Genomic DNA, 15,369 nt, shown 5'->3' with positions numbered 1-15,369 from the left:
TAGGATTTAAAACTTTGCTTGGTGGAAATACGATGTAGATAGTTTGGGGTAACACCATGTAATGATAATCTCTAAATAAGATGGGGTGGTTCTGAAAAGAACCGTAGGTTTACTTTGGCCGTGAGAATCTTTCCAATGGTTAGCTTTTTTACTAACACTCAATTAGAATGTATGCCCAAGTGTTAAACCTTTAAGAGTAGTTTCTCATTGTACTTTGAAATGAGAGGCTCGCGTGGCTGACTTGTTGCGTAAGGTTAATCCAAAACTATTCACGACTCGGAGAATGAAGATTTGCTGGATTAACAACAAAGGATTTGATTATTGTCTGCAACGGTTACATTTGGCAAGTAATGGAATATGCCGCCCCTGCCGGCCTGGTATTCATTATTGACTCTGGGCCAGCTTAATCAGTTAGAATTAGTTTTTTTTTTAAATTGTTCGAATTACATTACACTTACACAGTTTGAAGATGGTATAAAGCTTCCCTAAAACTTGTACTTGCTGATGTGTTGTAGTTTTTGAGAAATGAGTTAAACAATGTCATGAAAATAATTATGAAACAGCCACCTGAAAGTCTGGCCTTTCTTCTAAAGCATAGTCTTTTTTCAAGTCAACATGTAATCACCAAGTTTGATGTTGGCCTAAATGTCTGAAGCAGCTACCTGAAAGTCTGGCCTTTCTTCTTAAGCATAGTCTTGTTTCAAGTCAACATGTAATCACCAAGTTTGATGTTGGCCTAAATGTCTGAAGCAGCTACCTGAAAGTGTGGCCTTTCTTCTTAAACATAGTCTTGTTTCAAGTCAACATGTAATCACCAAGTTTGATGTTGGCCTAAATGTCTGAAGCAGCTACCTGAAAGTGTGGCCTTTCTTCTTAAACATAGTCTTGTTTCAAGTCAACATGTAATCACCAAGTCACCCCCCCCCCCCGCCCCATCTCAGTGAGATTGATTGTGATGTGCTCAGTTACTGGACGCCATACCCGTAAAGTACGAGTGTGTGTTATGGTTTGAAGTGGCCATTAACGTCCTGCAATCCTTTAATAACCATCCGACAATAAGTCAAATCAGAGTGTCTTCTGACATGAGTTGATGTGAATCCAGTCGTCGGATCCAAATGATATTACAAACCAGATGAACAAGCAGTATTCTCCCCTGCTGTTACTACCCTACCCCCCCCCCCAAGGCCCTCCTAGAAAGCACTTTGTTTAATGGTCAGTTCTGCACCAGTAATTGGCCGTCCATTTCTCACCTTGCTGTGGTCAACAGCTGAGACATTTGGATGTTGATCTTATAGTAACGAGGTTCTTTATAGCATAGGACACTGATTAGGACATCAGTGCGGAGGATTTCTCCCTCCCCCTTACAAATATGGCCTTTATTTAGGGCATGAGCTTTGAGGCTTTCTCTCTTACCCTTACCACCCCCCCCCCTCCCCCAGCAAAAAATAGCCCTTTATTAAGTTTCTCTATCACCCCCCACCCCCTTAACAAAATTACCTTTTATTATTAGGATATCTGTGTGCTTACCCCCTCCCCCCCCACCCTGTTTACAAAAGTTAGCCTTATGGATGTGCTTCATCATGAGGTTGCATTATATGACACCATGCGACTGTTTGCACCGTTCCCTTTATTTTGGGGTTGGTTTTTGCTCAAGAGACTTATGGCAAAAGCTGTGTGGATATATATCCCTGTTTTAGGATTGACATCGTTTGTACTAATTCAGGTAAACATTTTTACAAAAGAAGTATCTCAAAAAGGCATTTTACAGATGGGCTTTGTAGAAAATCATGCATACTTTCCCCTCTCCCTGAACTGCCTTCCTTAGAGGCCATCCCTCTGTCTCTTTTCCAAAGTGGCCGAGTTGGCGAAGTGGTATCTTTCCTTGTATAAAGGCCAAGCTTGCAACAGCTAATCTCTTTCATACAGAAATTGGTTCAACGTCCACGTTTATAAGTTGCACCAATCATGAAATTGTGATTCAGTAGCTAGACAACAATACTTATTTTAGTCACTGTGAAACCAGCGATTCACTCGGTAGGATTCGAACCCACAACCCTGTGATTGCAAGTCCCGCAGTCTAACCACTAGACCACAGTGATTCATTATTCTGTGTGTGTGATTGAGGTCTGCCCTTCTTCTTCTTGTATTTACATGTAGTGCAGCCAGGTACGGTTGTGTAAGACACTCCTCACACACACAAAAAAGAACCCCAAAAATTGGTAAAAACAATTTAACTTAATTTTCACGTTACGTTATTTGCTTCTTCTGTGATACACAGTATCCTCAGAGTTAAACCCTAACATTCCTGTGCTAAGGAGTTACCTTGTGATCTAACCTTCCTGTATCTTGATGTGACATATTTCTGTCTCTGACGACAATGTCCGTACCTTAGTTTCTGTACACCTTGTTGTACATGTACCACCAAGCAACGTGTCTTACATGGCATTCCGATCTTCGCCTGGCAATCACAGCTGAGCCATCGCAAGATTATAATGGAATAACTGCTTGGGGATGGAGAATAATATTTGAGTCTTTCATCAATGTATGACAAGTAGTAAACCTGATAATATTAACAGCTGCATAATATTAACACCCTAAGGAGAAAGTCTCTAAGCGCTCAGAAGATCAAAAATCTTATATACAAAATATAGCTCAAAATGTAACTGGAAGAAATCTTGATACAAATAAACTATTGATAATAGTAAACTTGCGGGGACAACCATGTATTAATTCTCGTTTGAGGTAGTGTTGGCTCTGAAAATGCGTGACAAAACTATTGTGCTTGACAAAACTGAAATTACAAAGAACGAGAATGCAAGTTGAAGTAGGTGCGTTTGAAGTTGGATTTGAAATTGTCCAGGGTAGCAGCAGTTCTAATATGGCAGGGCGGTCCACAACGACGACTTGAACAGAAATGCTTTGAGAAGAGTCTTGAAATGTGAAATGGTGGTTGCTTGTTTGATGTGGAGATGGTTCCATAAATGAGGTCCAGCAAACTGAAAACTATGTTCATTAAATGATCGGGTAGAAAAAAAGTTGGAATAAAAAACGAAAAGTCTTGAGTTTAATTTCTGAGTCCTGCAGAAATTAGATAAAATGAAATATATATACCCGGTATATAAAAAAAAAATCAAAAATTGCATTCTGGAGTGGAAGTCTTAACTGCCAGAATACTGAGTAGCTCTTGATACATGAAGCAAGTAGTGCAGACCTAAGATATAGTTTACACGCTCTGCGTGATGCCAATGGATGTTTAACCATTTGATATTTTTCGTCTCCGTTGTGTTTATTGTATTAGTATCAGTCATAACATCGTTCACACTCTGCTACATTATTCCACCACACAGTGTAAGGTATAGCGCCATCCCACTGAATGTAATCCTCACTCAATGTATACACGCTAGCCTCCAACTATTAATTTAAGCCCATAGGAAATGCATTGAGCTGCTTTTTCTACGAGGATTTATGTATGAAAGCGATACATTTTGTTTTTCAACGTCGGTACTTCATAAAAGTGGAAATTAATCCTGAGAGGTGAAAAGGACAATTTTGTCATTGTAAAAATAATCTTGGTTGTACCATTTTTTTGAGTCAATGTCCTTGGGTGTTTTACAGCGTAGTGTGAATTTTAGGCAATACGGCGTTTACACACCTACCTGTTGACTCATGTGAGCATGGCAAAGTCGCCGCATGTAACCTGACCATAATTTCATAAAGTTGTTTAGCAGAAAATGCAGCTTAGATAATTTCTTTGCCGTAGCAACAGTATGAACGTTATTATGGGATGTAGGCTGGTAATTTTTTTTTCTAAGCAATATTTTTCTGTGCTTACAGGCTTTTGCTTTATGAAATTGGGGCACTGCTTTCCAGGAATCAAGAGTTAACCTGATATGGGATGATATGGGATTTAAAAGTTTGTTGTAAATTCATGATGAATCTTCATCAATAGTTTTTTTTCCGGGCAGATCACGCATTTCCTTAAAGACACAGGACACTATTCGTAATTGTCAAAGATTACTCTTTTCACTTGGTGTATCTCAACATATGCATAAAATAACAAACCTGTGAAAGTTTGAGCTCAATCGGTCATCAAAGTTGCGAGATAATAATGAAAGAAAAACTACCCTTGTCACACATAGTTGTGTGCTTTCAGATGCTTGATATCAAATTGTGGAAAATTACTTCTTTCTCAAAAACTATGTCACTTCAGAGGGAGCCGTTTCTCACAATGTTTTATACTATCAACCTCTCCCCATTACTCGTAATTAAGTAAGGTTTTATGCAAATAATTATTTTGAGTAGTTACCAATAGTGTCAACTGCCTTTAAGAATGGGGAATAGCAAATTATTTGTGTTTTAATATTTACTTTCAAAAAGGGACAGTTGAAAACATAACTTTTCAGATAATTTGGGTGCCTTCTGAAGCTGAATGGGAAAAAATGTGAGGAGCCGAGCTGAGCCTTCAAACTCTTTATCGCTTCTCTCTCTCTCTGTTCTTTTTTTGGCACTTCACTTGCACCATAGCAACACAGCATTCCTTTACCTGTGATGTACAACAAGCTGAAAATAGACTTTAGTTAAGTCTCTGGAGTGGATTTGTGTTTGTCAAAATCTGCAGGAGAAACAAAATGCTGTCAGTAACTTTTTTTTTCATGTATGAGGAATTTTGGTTAATTAGATACCTTTTTGAACAAGATTTGTTAACAATTTGTAAACCTCTTTGTTCTTCTTAGGAAAGTGCACCTTTATAAGAGAAATTTAAATATTTACATTTCAAAGGGCACCAATGCAGTGCGCTGAGCTCATTAAGTTATCACCTGTAATGCCTCCATCAATTGTATTAATCCTGTATCAACGGTCTCATAAATCATAATACAAAAAACAAAAACAAAACGAGTTCCGTTGAATCTCACCAAAACCAGTATGGCATATGCTGTTTTGTTTTTTTGCCAAGTAGAGAATTATGTGCTCAAGATTTGTAAAAAAAAATGTAAAACCTTTTTTTGTTATTTTTTTTTTAGGAAAGGATACATTGTTTAAAGTATTTTCATTTGGTAGGGCACCAAAGCAGTGCCCCGGGCGCATGAAGTTATCACCTTCGTTGCATCCTGCGAGCCACTCTTGGCGAATATGAGGAAACGGTTTCATAAACCATAAACTAAAGTAAAAAAACTACATCCCGTTAAATCCCACTCAGCTCGAGTGAGATTATCAACGGCAGCCATCTGTAAGCCAAACCGATATCAGTTGCGGACCATGCAAACCTTGAGATCTCTCAACTTATGATCAGCGTGTCTGATAACGATGTGTACATTGTCTTTATCAGGAGATAACAAAATGGTCAGCGGGTTGATTTGATAAAGCCGCTAACGGGTACTCTGCTTTTTACTGCAGCAGAAAAAATGTTTGCAAGTTCAAGTGTGTTTCACAAAGGATCAAGATTTGATCGGTGCATATGCGGGCTCTCAATAGATTTGAACTGTTGTATTACATCATCTGCTTACAAAAACTACCGATAAGTTAGCTTGGTCTTTGACTTAAATTTCAATATGCTAGCCAGTGGTAATAAAAGTAAAATTATAAGGTCCACTTTATTAGCAAAAAAGGTCTGCCATGAGCAATGAGTTTCCATCTTACATCTCTGATTTTTTCGACCTCGGCCAACCCAAATGACAAGCTCTCCACCCTGGGTCCTATTTGGTCATCCTTTGCACTACCATGATTACAGAGGACTGTGCTTTTCCGTTGTGAGTCCCAAAACTTGGAATTCTCTTTTTTTCTCAAATTGGAGAGCCTCATCTCTTGAACAGTTTAAGGGATTCTTAAAAACCCATTTGAGTTGACTTATTTTGTTTTGCTAAGAGTGCTTTAAATTCCTTTGAATCCTCCTCGTTGAACACCCCCTGTTGAATATCCCCCCCCCCCCGTTGCTAATTCCTCCTCTTATATCCCCTGTCCTTTCCAATCACACATTCAGAACTTGAACGATCATCTTCCAATAACATCCTAATATGTTTCCAAAAATATCCTGATATGATATTTTGTATGAGCTAAATCCCGCAACATTGTAAATTAATCCAGGTCTTTTAGTACATGGACTTGCCCCAACTGTGTGTATCCCGTGGACGTCTTGCCTTGCAGTCACGTAACTGAACCGTTTATGAAGGCCTGGAAGTCAATTCAGCTGATCACGTCATACCTGTAAGAGATATGTAACCCTAGAGCTGACAGAATACTCATTAAGTTCGCTTATGACATCGACATACTTCAAATCCACCTTCAGCAATTTTTTTTCTTCTTCTCCAAAGCGCCTTTCGTGAAGAGTGTTTTATTCCGTTGATTGACAGACGTCTTTTTTTTTTCTCTCTTAATTTCTTTTTGTGCTGCAGATGTGACTCGTTCAATCTTGAGAACTATTTTCTTCTCCTAAAAATTCAATTTGAGTTGTAATTCCATTTGCGGAGATATGCAGAATTAATGTTTACAACTTGGATATAGAGCATGTCATACCTTAGAGAGTTGTGATATAAAGTCATTTGCTTAACAATTGTAAAGTTTGTTCAGTGTTTGAATGAGTGAAAGTTTGAGTTTGTATTGGGTTAGTCTCGTGACCAGTCTAGGGTAGGATCAGGGACCGCTTTGGGATTCAGCCGTCGATTTCACCAAACTCTTCCTCACTTAGGATTAATCTTAGGACTTTGGACGAGTTAAGTTCCGTATCCATGGACATTAGGACGCATTGAACCCATCCTAAGTTAGGACGAGTAACTCGTCCTAACTCAAGATAGGATTAATCCTAGCGTTTCGTGAAATTGGCTGCTGGTTACTTATGTTGAGAAATGCATGTTGAAGACCCAAAGAAATTTTGTGTGGAAGAGAAAAGATTTTCTCTGGTGGAGGACTAAAATTTTACACTGTACCGAAGACTTGAACCTTTAAGTATAAGAACAATTTTACGTAGTTGACAATGCCATCAAGTCACGGCGTGTTTGAAAGACAAGGGGCCACACATTGCGTGTGGTGCCCTGAGCAGAAACTTTGTCTAACTGACAGTTGGAAACGGTTGCGGCAATTAAGCGTGACTGAAGCTGGCCTGTCTTTGTCATGCTTGCTATTCCTCATGAAATGTCAAACTAGACAAGCTGACGAGACAGGCTGAATGTTGTAATGTCTGTACAATCTGTGCACTTGGTGCGTCCCATACATGATCGTATTCAATTCATTTCAGTTCAATGAAATTAAAGGAACACGTGGCCTTAGATCGGACAAGTTGGTCTATAAAAAGCGTTTGCAACCGTTTGTTATAAAATGCATATGGTTAGAAAGATGTTTTAAAAGTAGAATACAATGATCCACACAAATTTGCCTCAAAATTGCGTGGTTTTCCTTTTACTTTGCGAACTAAGATGTTTTAAAAGTAGAATACAATGATCCATACAAATTTGCCTCAAAATTGCGTGGTTTTCCTTTTACTTTGCGAACTTACACGGTCGGCCATTTATGGGATTCAAAAATTGGACTTTCAAAAATGGCCGACCGTGTTAGTCGCAAGGTAAAAGGAAAATCGTGCAATTTCGAGGCATGTTTGTGTGGATCATTGTACTCTACTTTTACAACATCTTTCTACCCACATGCGTTTTATAACAAACGGTTACAGAACGCTTTTCATGACCAACTCGACCGATCCAAGGCAACGTGTTCCTTTAATCTTTATTAGATCCCAAAGCGGGTAATTTAAATGCTTTATATAGTAAAAGCATTGAAACATTCAAAAAAGTGCTAGGGCATTATATAAAAAATAAATCACACAAAAAAACCACTAAAAAGCGATAAGTTTTTACAAAAAGAAAATATCTGGTGACTGGGGAATACAATTTATAATTAACGCTTAAAAGTTAGATTGTGGTGTGTTATTGCACTAGGTATAAAGAAGAACGGGTATGGGTTTGACACAGCGTATTGCAGTCAGCTGTAACGTTGTTCATGCTTTAGCCATCTTGCTCCCCCCAATCCACTGCACACAGTCTGTGGTCTTTGACTCCTGTACATGCCTTTCTCTCATCTATGCCATCTTGACACTGCCTCCACTCTCTATGCCCCCACACTGTCTGTGCTTTCTAAAGGCCACGTTACATGGGGCTAATGGCAGGCAACCAGTTCCTTATTCAATCTCCAAGAAGATAAGAAATTCAAACATCTGTTTTCACATAATTTTGTATTAATTTATTAATTATTTTTATTTTATTTATATAAACTGCTCACAAAAAGTAAGGAAACTTTTTTAATACAGTATATTTGTTATTATTTAATACTCTCTTTGTATATGGTATATATCAATGCAAAGCTGAACTGTTCCTCTTTAAAATGATACCACATTTGCAATGATAATATGTTGCTGGACTTGGCAACACGAATAACAATGAGGCAAAGTCAAAAATCAAATGTGCCAAAATTACCGTTGTCTGTGAATGGTCAATAGGTAATGCTCGTTCTTGTCCCCGTTTATTGTCTGTCCCCAGGCATCCCTACATAAGCCTCGGCTTCCAGATGATGCCCCCATACTCTATGTATTTATTTTTTCTCACCCTCAATAAATAGCTTTGTTTATTGGTTATTCCTTAAAAACATTGTTTGTACTCTGTTTTCATGAAGTATGGAAATAAATATCAGTTTGAATGAATGAATAATCAAACCGATCAAGCTTTTCAGAACCATTAATGGTTTACACGATGATTTGCACCAGTGAGCTCATCGGACACAATTAACCCTCATCTCATGAAAAACACCTTGTTTGATGGGAATTTGCAAGACGATATTCTACAGCCGAATGCAGTCCCATACTTGCAGACTCTTGGACCAAATGCCATATTTTAAGATGACAACGCTCGCCCCCATCGATCCCTACTGGTGACTGACTACCTGAAAAATGTTGGGGTGCACCGGATGGATTGGCCCGCTAACAGTCCATACCTGAATCCCATGGAACATCTGTGGGACCAGCTTGGCCTCACTGTCCGCGCCAGAACCACCAACACATCAACTGTGGCTGACCTAACCAGGTTCCTTAATAAAGAATGGAACGCCATCCCTCATCATAAGCGCATCACAAGACTTGTGTGCAGCATGAGAAGAAGGTGCCATGCTGTCATCAACGCCTTCGGATCATCCACTTGTTACTGAACTTTTTGTATCAATAAAGTGTGTTAAGATCAGTTAGTTGTCTTGCTCTATACCAAACTTCTTGTCTCAATAAAGTGGATTAAGACCAGTAAGTTGTCTTGCTTGTTTGAATTACAGTATCAATTTGATTGTTCACACAGTAACACAAAATTGCTAATTTTGGCACATTTGATTTGTGACTTTGTCTCATTCTCATTAATGTGGTCAAGTCCAGCAACATGTAATCATTGCAACTTTGGTATCATTTTAAAGAGGAACAGTTCAGCTTTGCATTGATATATACCATATACAAAGAGAGTAATGAATAATAACAAATGTACTGGATTGAAAAAAGTTTCCTTACTTTTTGTGAGCAGTTTATATACAGTATTTGGGTTTTTTTGGGGGGGAGGGCATGAAGGGAGTGGTACAAGAAAAATAATTTTTGGGCTTTTCTTTCAGTAATGTTTTTCAAAAGTCTCAGGATCTTGGCGGTGTTTGAGCTTGCGATGTCATGTGCCAAGGTTCTAGTATACTCGCAAACATTCAATTTAAGAAGAACTTGTACGTTCACATATAATATGGTCAAATCTCACGCATTTGCGTTTTACATTCAGTGTGAATTTTCTGGAAAGAAACGACCGTTTATTGAATTGATGTTCTGTTCCATTTGGTCTTGGAAGTCTTATTCTTACTTACTCTTACAAACTTATTCCTATTCCATTTCAAACTTGATTTTGAGGCCAAAGTAATGATCAAAATATTGATTGATGTTCTGTATTTCCATACAGTCTTGGAAGTCTAAGTTCTTAGTTGCTCCTACAAACTTATTGTTGTTCCATTTCAAACTTAATTTTTAGGACCAAGTTATGATCGTATTTGAGTTGTGTCTTGTTCCTTAACCGTTCTTGTCAACCAGCTATGAAGAAAGAGCAAAGTACCTGGAGACTATCGTCAAGAACCACAAGGTTTCCTCCACATTTGAGACATTCTCGGCCCACGTCTTCGACCCCTTACTGGCCAAGCAGTTCAACGGAGGTTAGTATTGATTATTTATCAATAATTTATTAATTGATCAATCTATGGCCCTTTTTAAAAAATCCATGGATGCGGATTTGGATTCGTCTTCAGGCTCCGTCCTCTGTTCTGAAGCCGTGAGCATGTAGGCAAAGCACGCCCAATTGACAAAACAACTGCGAGTGCCAAGCTAGCCTGAGCCGAATCTAGAGCCGTAGCCGTGCTTTCGTAAAGGGCCTATGTTTAAGGTCTAAGTTAACAGGTGTCGATCCCGGATTGTATTTGACTTCAACAGATTATCATCACATCGCTTGACCTTTTTTTTTTTTTTCAAGCCCATGGCCACTCAGTCATTGCTTTCAAAAGTTGATAAAATATGGAACCACATTTTTTTTCTTTCTGATCACAATCTGTCTGCTGTTTTGCTTTCATTTTGGCTGCTATTTTCACCCAGAGCAACCCTGGATCCTGTTATTCCAGACGGCTAGTGCAATGTAAACCAGTAATGTTACACTTTTATCTGCATCATAATTGCTATTAAAGTGTGTGGTTTTCTCTGTGAGTTCTATTTATACGAACACGCTGGCGCTTGGTGTTGTTTTTCCCCGGCATGCAGGATTGGATTCTGGGTCCATCGTATCCCAATAAGCCAAGAAGAGTTAAATTTGAAAGATGTCTGGTGCAATGACTTGTTCGGTCACAGTTGAATGCTTCTTTTTTTAGTTCCCCAGACTAAATCTTACGTTGCTATGTCATGGTCAAGGGAGGGTGTGGTGGAGCTTTTGCATAGTTACAAACGATGCGTGGAAAACATGCACACAATTTCAGATGAGAGTTTGTTGCTCAAGGAGACGTACCATTCTTTGCTGATCCAGGGGATGCTTTATGCAACATCTTGCCCTGACTATTGAGACCCATTAAAGTACACAAGTTTGTTTCCTTAAGGTGTTAAAGCAATGTACGTAAGACCAAAGTAGTCTAGTATACTTGCATGGCCTACTATATAAATGTAAAATGTATAATAGCGTAGGAAGAACCTAGGCGTAAAGATTTCCTATTTTGCACAAATTGATTTTAAATGCATTTTTTTCCCCCCAATAATTCAGCATTAGATTGGATATCCGCAAGCTCAATTTAAACACACGCAGAAATCTCTGGCGTAGCTCACACCCAACACCTGTAAAGCGTCTCTTTGTGTTGACGGAACATTGTTTGGGGATCATGGCAATGCGTAAGACGATACTCGAGCAACATTGGGTTTTTGTTCCATCTACGCTTTCTTCAATAAGTAGGGCAGGAGGTCTGGCTCCTTCTGCACCCTAATAAGGCCTTTCAAGATTTTTTTATTATTTATCTAGTCAGTTAAATGGACCTAGTTGGCGATGAATGCAACATGATAAGGGCTATTTTTAATCTCACCCCTTCCTCCAACCCTCATAGTTAGATTCTGACATTTCCTTAGAGAAGAGCGTCCCTTCGATAAGAAAACCTGCTCTCCTCCGTGGCTTCTCACGACAGTAACCTTTACATCCCCTGTCCTCTCCCGTCAAAAGTTCACAGCTTCCCTGGTTGACGAACAGACCGGGGGGGATATTTTGTCGTTCCCCCGGCTGTAGCAATAGTCTTGGGTTACAAGGGATGACTCCAGAGCGATCCAAGTGAATTCCCTGCGAGTTTTGTAAAGGGAGTCCGAGGCCATTCTCTCGGCATTGTGTTACGCAGGGATCTGGCTGTCTCAAATTCCCCCTCGAGAATTTTGATGGATCTTGTAAAGCATTCACTATCTTCTCAAACCTTTTTCTTGATATTTAGACTTTTCACATGATTATGAGTTTGTATTATTCATTCAAACACATTATTAAGAGCGGAAATATCCAACGTGATCCTGGGGCGCAGACAGGGATCTGTTTATTAATAGTGCAAGGCCGTAACTCTGACATCTTTGAGTGGTCAGTTGCTAACGCTCTACAAAGGACAGCTCTCGAATTTGAAATACTTCTTTTGTCAAAAAGACTCACCGGTAGGTTTTGATCACGCTAATGGTTGTTGTTGTTGTTGACCGCTCGCCTTTCAGTTTTTAACATTTATTTTCCTTTCAGAAAATAGTGAGTTGAATGAGCCTTTGAAAGGTTGAGGGACCTTCAAATAATCACGAATACATTCTTTTCTAATTATTCAAGTGAACCAAAAGATAGCAGTTCATTCACAACATACACCCAAGGCTTTTCCACTTTTCCCCAAGCGACAGTTTCAAACAGCAATACAAATTGAGGAGAGACATTATTAAATGAACAGCGAAGCATGTGAACGCTCAAAGTAAGAAGAAAACAAAACGGCAATTCCTTACGCTCACTCTTTTCCTTCAATACTCACATCTTGAACAGATGTGGTGACATCCGATAGGAAGAAGATGTTCTCCCGGATGGAACATCAAAGATACATTTACCCCTTAGCTTCAGCCGTCCGGTTGGCCGGCTCCTGGTAAGAGCTCTATATGATGTTGGGTCAATTGTTATCGTAAACACACCTAACACACTCTAGCAGTCATAGCATAGGCGTCCTTGCATCAATCACCATAAAAATTAACGACATGAAAAGTTAATGTTCTGCGAGAATGCTGAGAATATTCAGATGGGTGCTTTTGTGATCTTGTGATACTATCAGGTTTTCATTTAAGGCTTGTGCTCGTTGTGGTATTCTTCAAAAACAATTAACTCTGGCTTAGTAATTAATCTATGGGAACTCTGCCTGTGATGTAACATGCTTGAAGAGTTTGCTGTTAAAACAAATCATCAGCTGTTGATATTTTTATCACTTTCCATGTCAAATTGCATGGCCTGGTTTTCGCCGAAAGAATTATTTTAACAAAAATATTTTTAGTCTGCATGAAATTTTGACAGGTGATGCCATTTCAAATTAAAAAACACCAATTTAGTCATGTTTTTTTGTAAATTAAACTTGTAAATTAACTCCATTTTACTCTAGTTTCAATAAACACACAATAAAGCCTGTATCAAGTTCCCTTGTTATGTTTTTAATACAAACAATGAAAAATAGTTTGTGTTGCATTTATTTTTTCTGTTGTGGCAACCAAAATAAGCAAGGGGACTTGTTGGGAACTCAGCATAAAACTGTCACAGAATTTTCACACAAAATGTTTCAAATTGATCAACGTTCAGTGAGCTGAATGGGTACCAACTGCATCCTGGCTGCAGCATTCACGAACGGACACCAACCCTCAGACAACTGAGACGTTATTCATGTATAGATCAGCTCTCAGATTCAAATGTTTTTGGGTGAAAAATTTCTGAAAACGAATTATACAATCGCAAGCTGCTGTACTTCTTACCAAGCAAGTTTTTATTTCCATTAATTTTCAGAGTCATTACCGAAGGTATACAGACCCTTTAAATCTTGTAATTCCTGACCAGCAGCTCTAAGAATTTGGTCCCAAGTGTAGTGATTTGTACCGAATGACTGATTGGAGGACCTGGTCACAGTTACCTGTCACTCTGTCATCATTTGTAAATAGAGTCCTTTGTTATGGAAATTGTTCTCACCTTCGAGTTGCTTTCAAAAGGGATGAATCATCTTTCTTGTCTTAGAGAATGATGAGACCAGAGCGAAGGAAACCCTTGGAGAATTCTGTAATAAATGCAAAATATCACTCCAGAGTTTCTGTCACTTTGTCTCGTTCTCTTTTTATCTTTCACGGAGAGAGACGAGGAGGTAATGGCCTGTGGGTAAATGTTTTCATGTTTCTATAATAATGATAATAATAATAGCTATCTATATACATCTTTTTAAAAATAGGAACCAATGAACCCTCAAAAGTGTTTAGAATCCCGGCCATATCTCGTTGGGCCCCCTGCCCCCCTTTCAATGTTGGTTCTCATTGTTGCATGGTCTTCTGCATTTCAATCAACATTGTGCGGGTGGACGGGAGACAGGGGAGAGAATGTTTATTGTCAGGGGGAAGTGGACAGGGAGTGGTTATTTTACCATTAGGAATGAGTGGCCCAAGCATTTTGGACAGGATTGTAGCCCTGTCACTGCTCAAAGCACTGTACAGTATGCTCCCAAGCATGCAGGGTGGCATGGTTGGCTTGTGCGTAAAGCGCTCGCCTCTCACACCAAGGTGACCCCGGTTCGATTCCCGGCCGGGGCCATATATGAGTTGAGTTGTGCATTGGTTCTCTGCTGTGCCACAAGGGTTTTTCATACCATCCGGTTTTCCTCCCTCGGGAAAAAAAAATCAAACACTTTCGATCTTTGGCTGTGCTCCGTGGTCATAATGGGTTGATGTGGCTGGCAGCCAAAGGCGCCCTTGCATGCCAGCTTCTCGAACACGTTGTAGCCGCGTCCTTCGCAGTTCAGCTCTTAGCTGCGAGTAAGGATGATTAGCCCCCCAAATTATTATTATTAAAGATGCCCCCCATTGTTTTTGCTTCCCATAATGGGAGTCAGAGCGTAAACTCATAAATTGATGGCACCTTTTTTTACTGGAAATCTCCCCTTCTGGTCAAAGAAACTAAGACTTAAATTTTTTGAATTTACATTCCTGCGTCAAAACTTCAGTCCTTTGCTCACCAAAGATGTTGTTTACGAAGAAGATAAATTGTCATCTTGGGACTTAATAAAATAATTACTTTAGGGAACACAGGAATTTAAGTCAAATTCTTGATCTCCAAAGCACTCTGCGATAAATTCTGTTGAATAGAGTAATTGGCATGGAATTACAATCAGCGAAGAAATTTATATGAAATGCAGAATGTAGAATGTTGTGTGTTTGCGTGTTTTTTTTTTAATAAAAAATATTTTATTTTTTCTTCTTATTTTCTTTCTTCCCTCTCTCGCTCTCTTTTATATTTGGGGAGGGGGAGGGGGTAGATGGGTGCTAATTTTGGATCCCTCACCAACAACTTGGACAAAACTGTTAACTTGAATTACATGATACTAAACAGCAGTACCTGCTGCTAAAACATAGGATTTGAACTGCCTCTAGCAACCGGCAATCTCGTTAGTCTAGTAGGTAAGACACTGCTCTAGAAAAGGTTGTGGGTTCAAATCCCACCTTAGAAAAGTACTGAGTAAACAGTGCTAAACACACGTCAGTGTGAAACCAAAATTAATGTTCTTTATCCCCGATGCAAATTTAACATCCATTAAGATACTAAACTGTTGCCCAGTTTT

The 15,369-nt window shown here is 39.1% G+C and overlaps 1 protein-coding gene across 1 annotated transcript in view; it reads left to right on the top strand.

The window, feature by feature from the left end:
• The window catches only part of LOC139936731 (ral GTPase-activating protein subunit alpha-1-like), a 110,981-nt gene that overhangs the window by 82,913 nt on the left and 12,699 nt on the right, over positions 1 to 15,369 (top strand). The window contains exon 41 of the mRNA XM_071931633.1: positions 10,079 to 10,197. Coding sequence (XP_071787734.1) covers positions 10,079 to 10,197 — 119 coding nt within the window. The remainder of the gene's footprint in view (positions 1 to 10,078; positions 10,198 to 15,369) is intronic.

Source organism: Asterias amurensis, chromosome 1 (genome assembly GCF_032118995.1).
Source record: "Asterias amurensis chromosome 1, ASM3211899v1".
NCBI classification, from domain to species: Eukaryota; Metazoa; Echinodermata; class Asteroidea; order Forcipulatida; family Asteriidae; genus Asterias; species Asterias amurensis.
The sequence above is the reverse complement of the archived record's forward strand: the minus strand, read 5'-3'. Positions and strand labels throughout refer to the sequence as shown.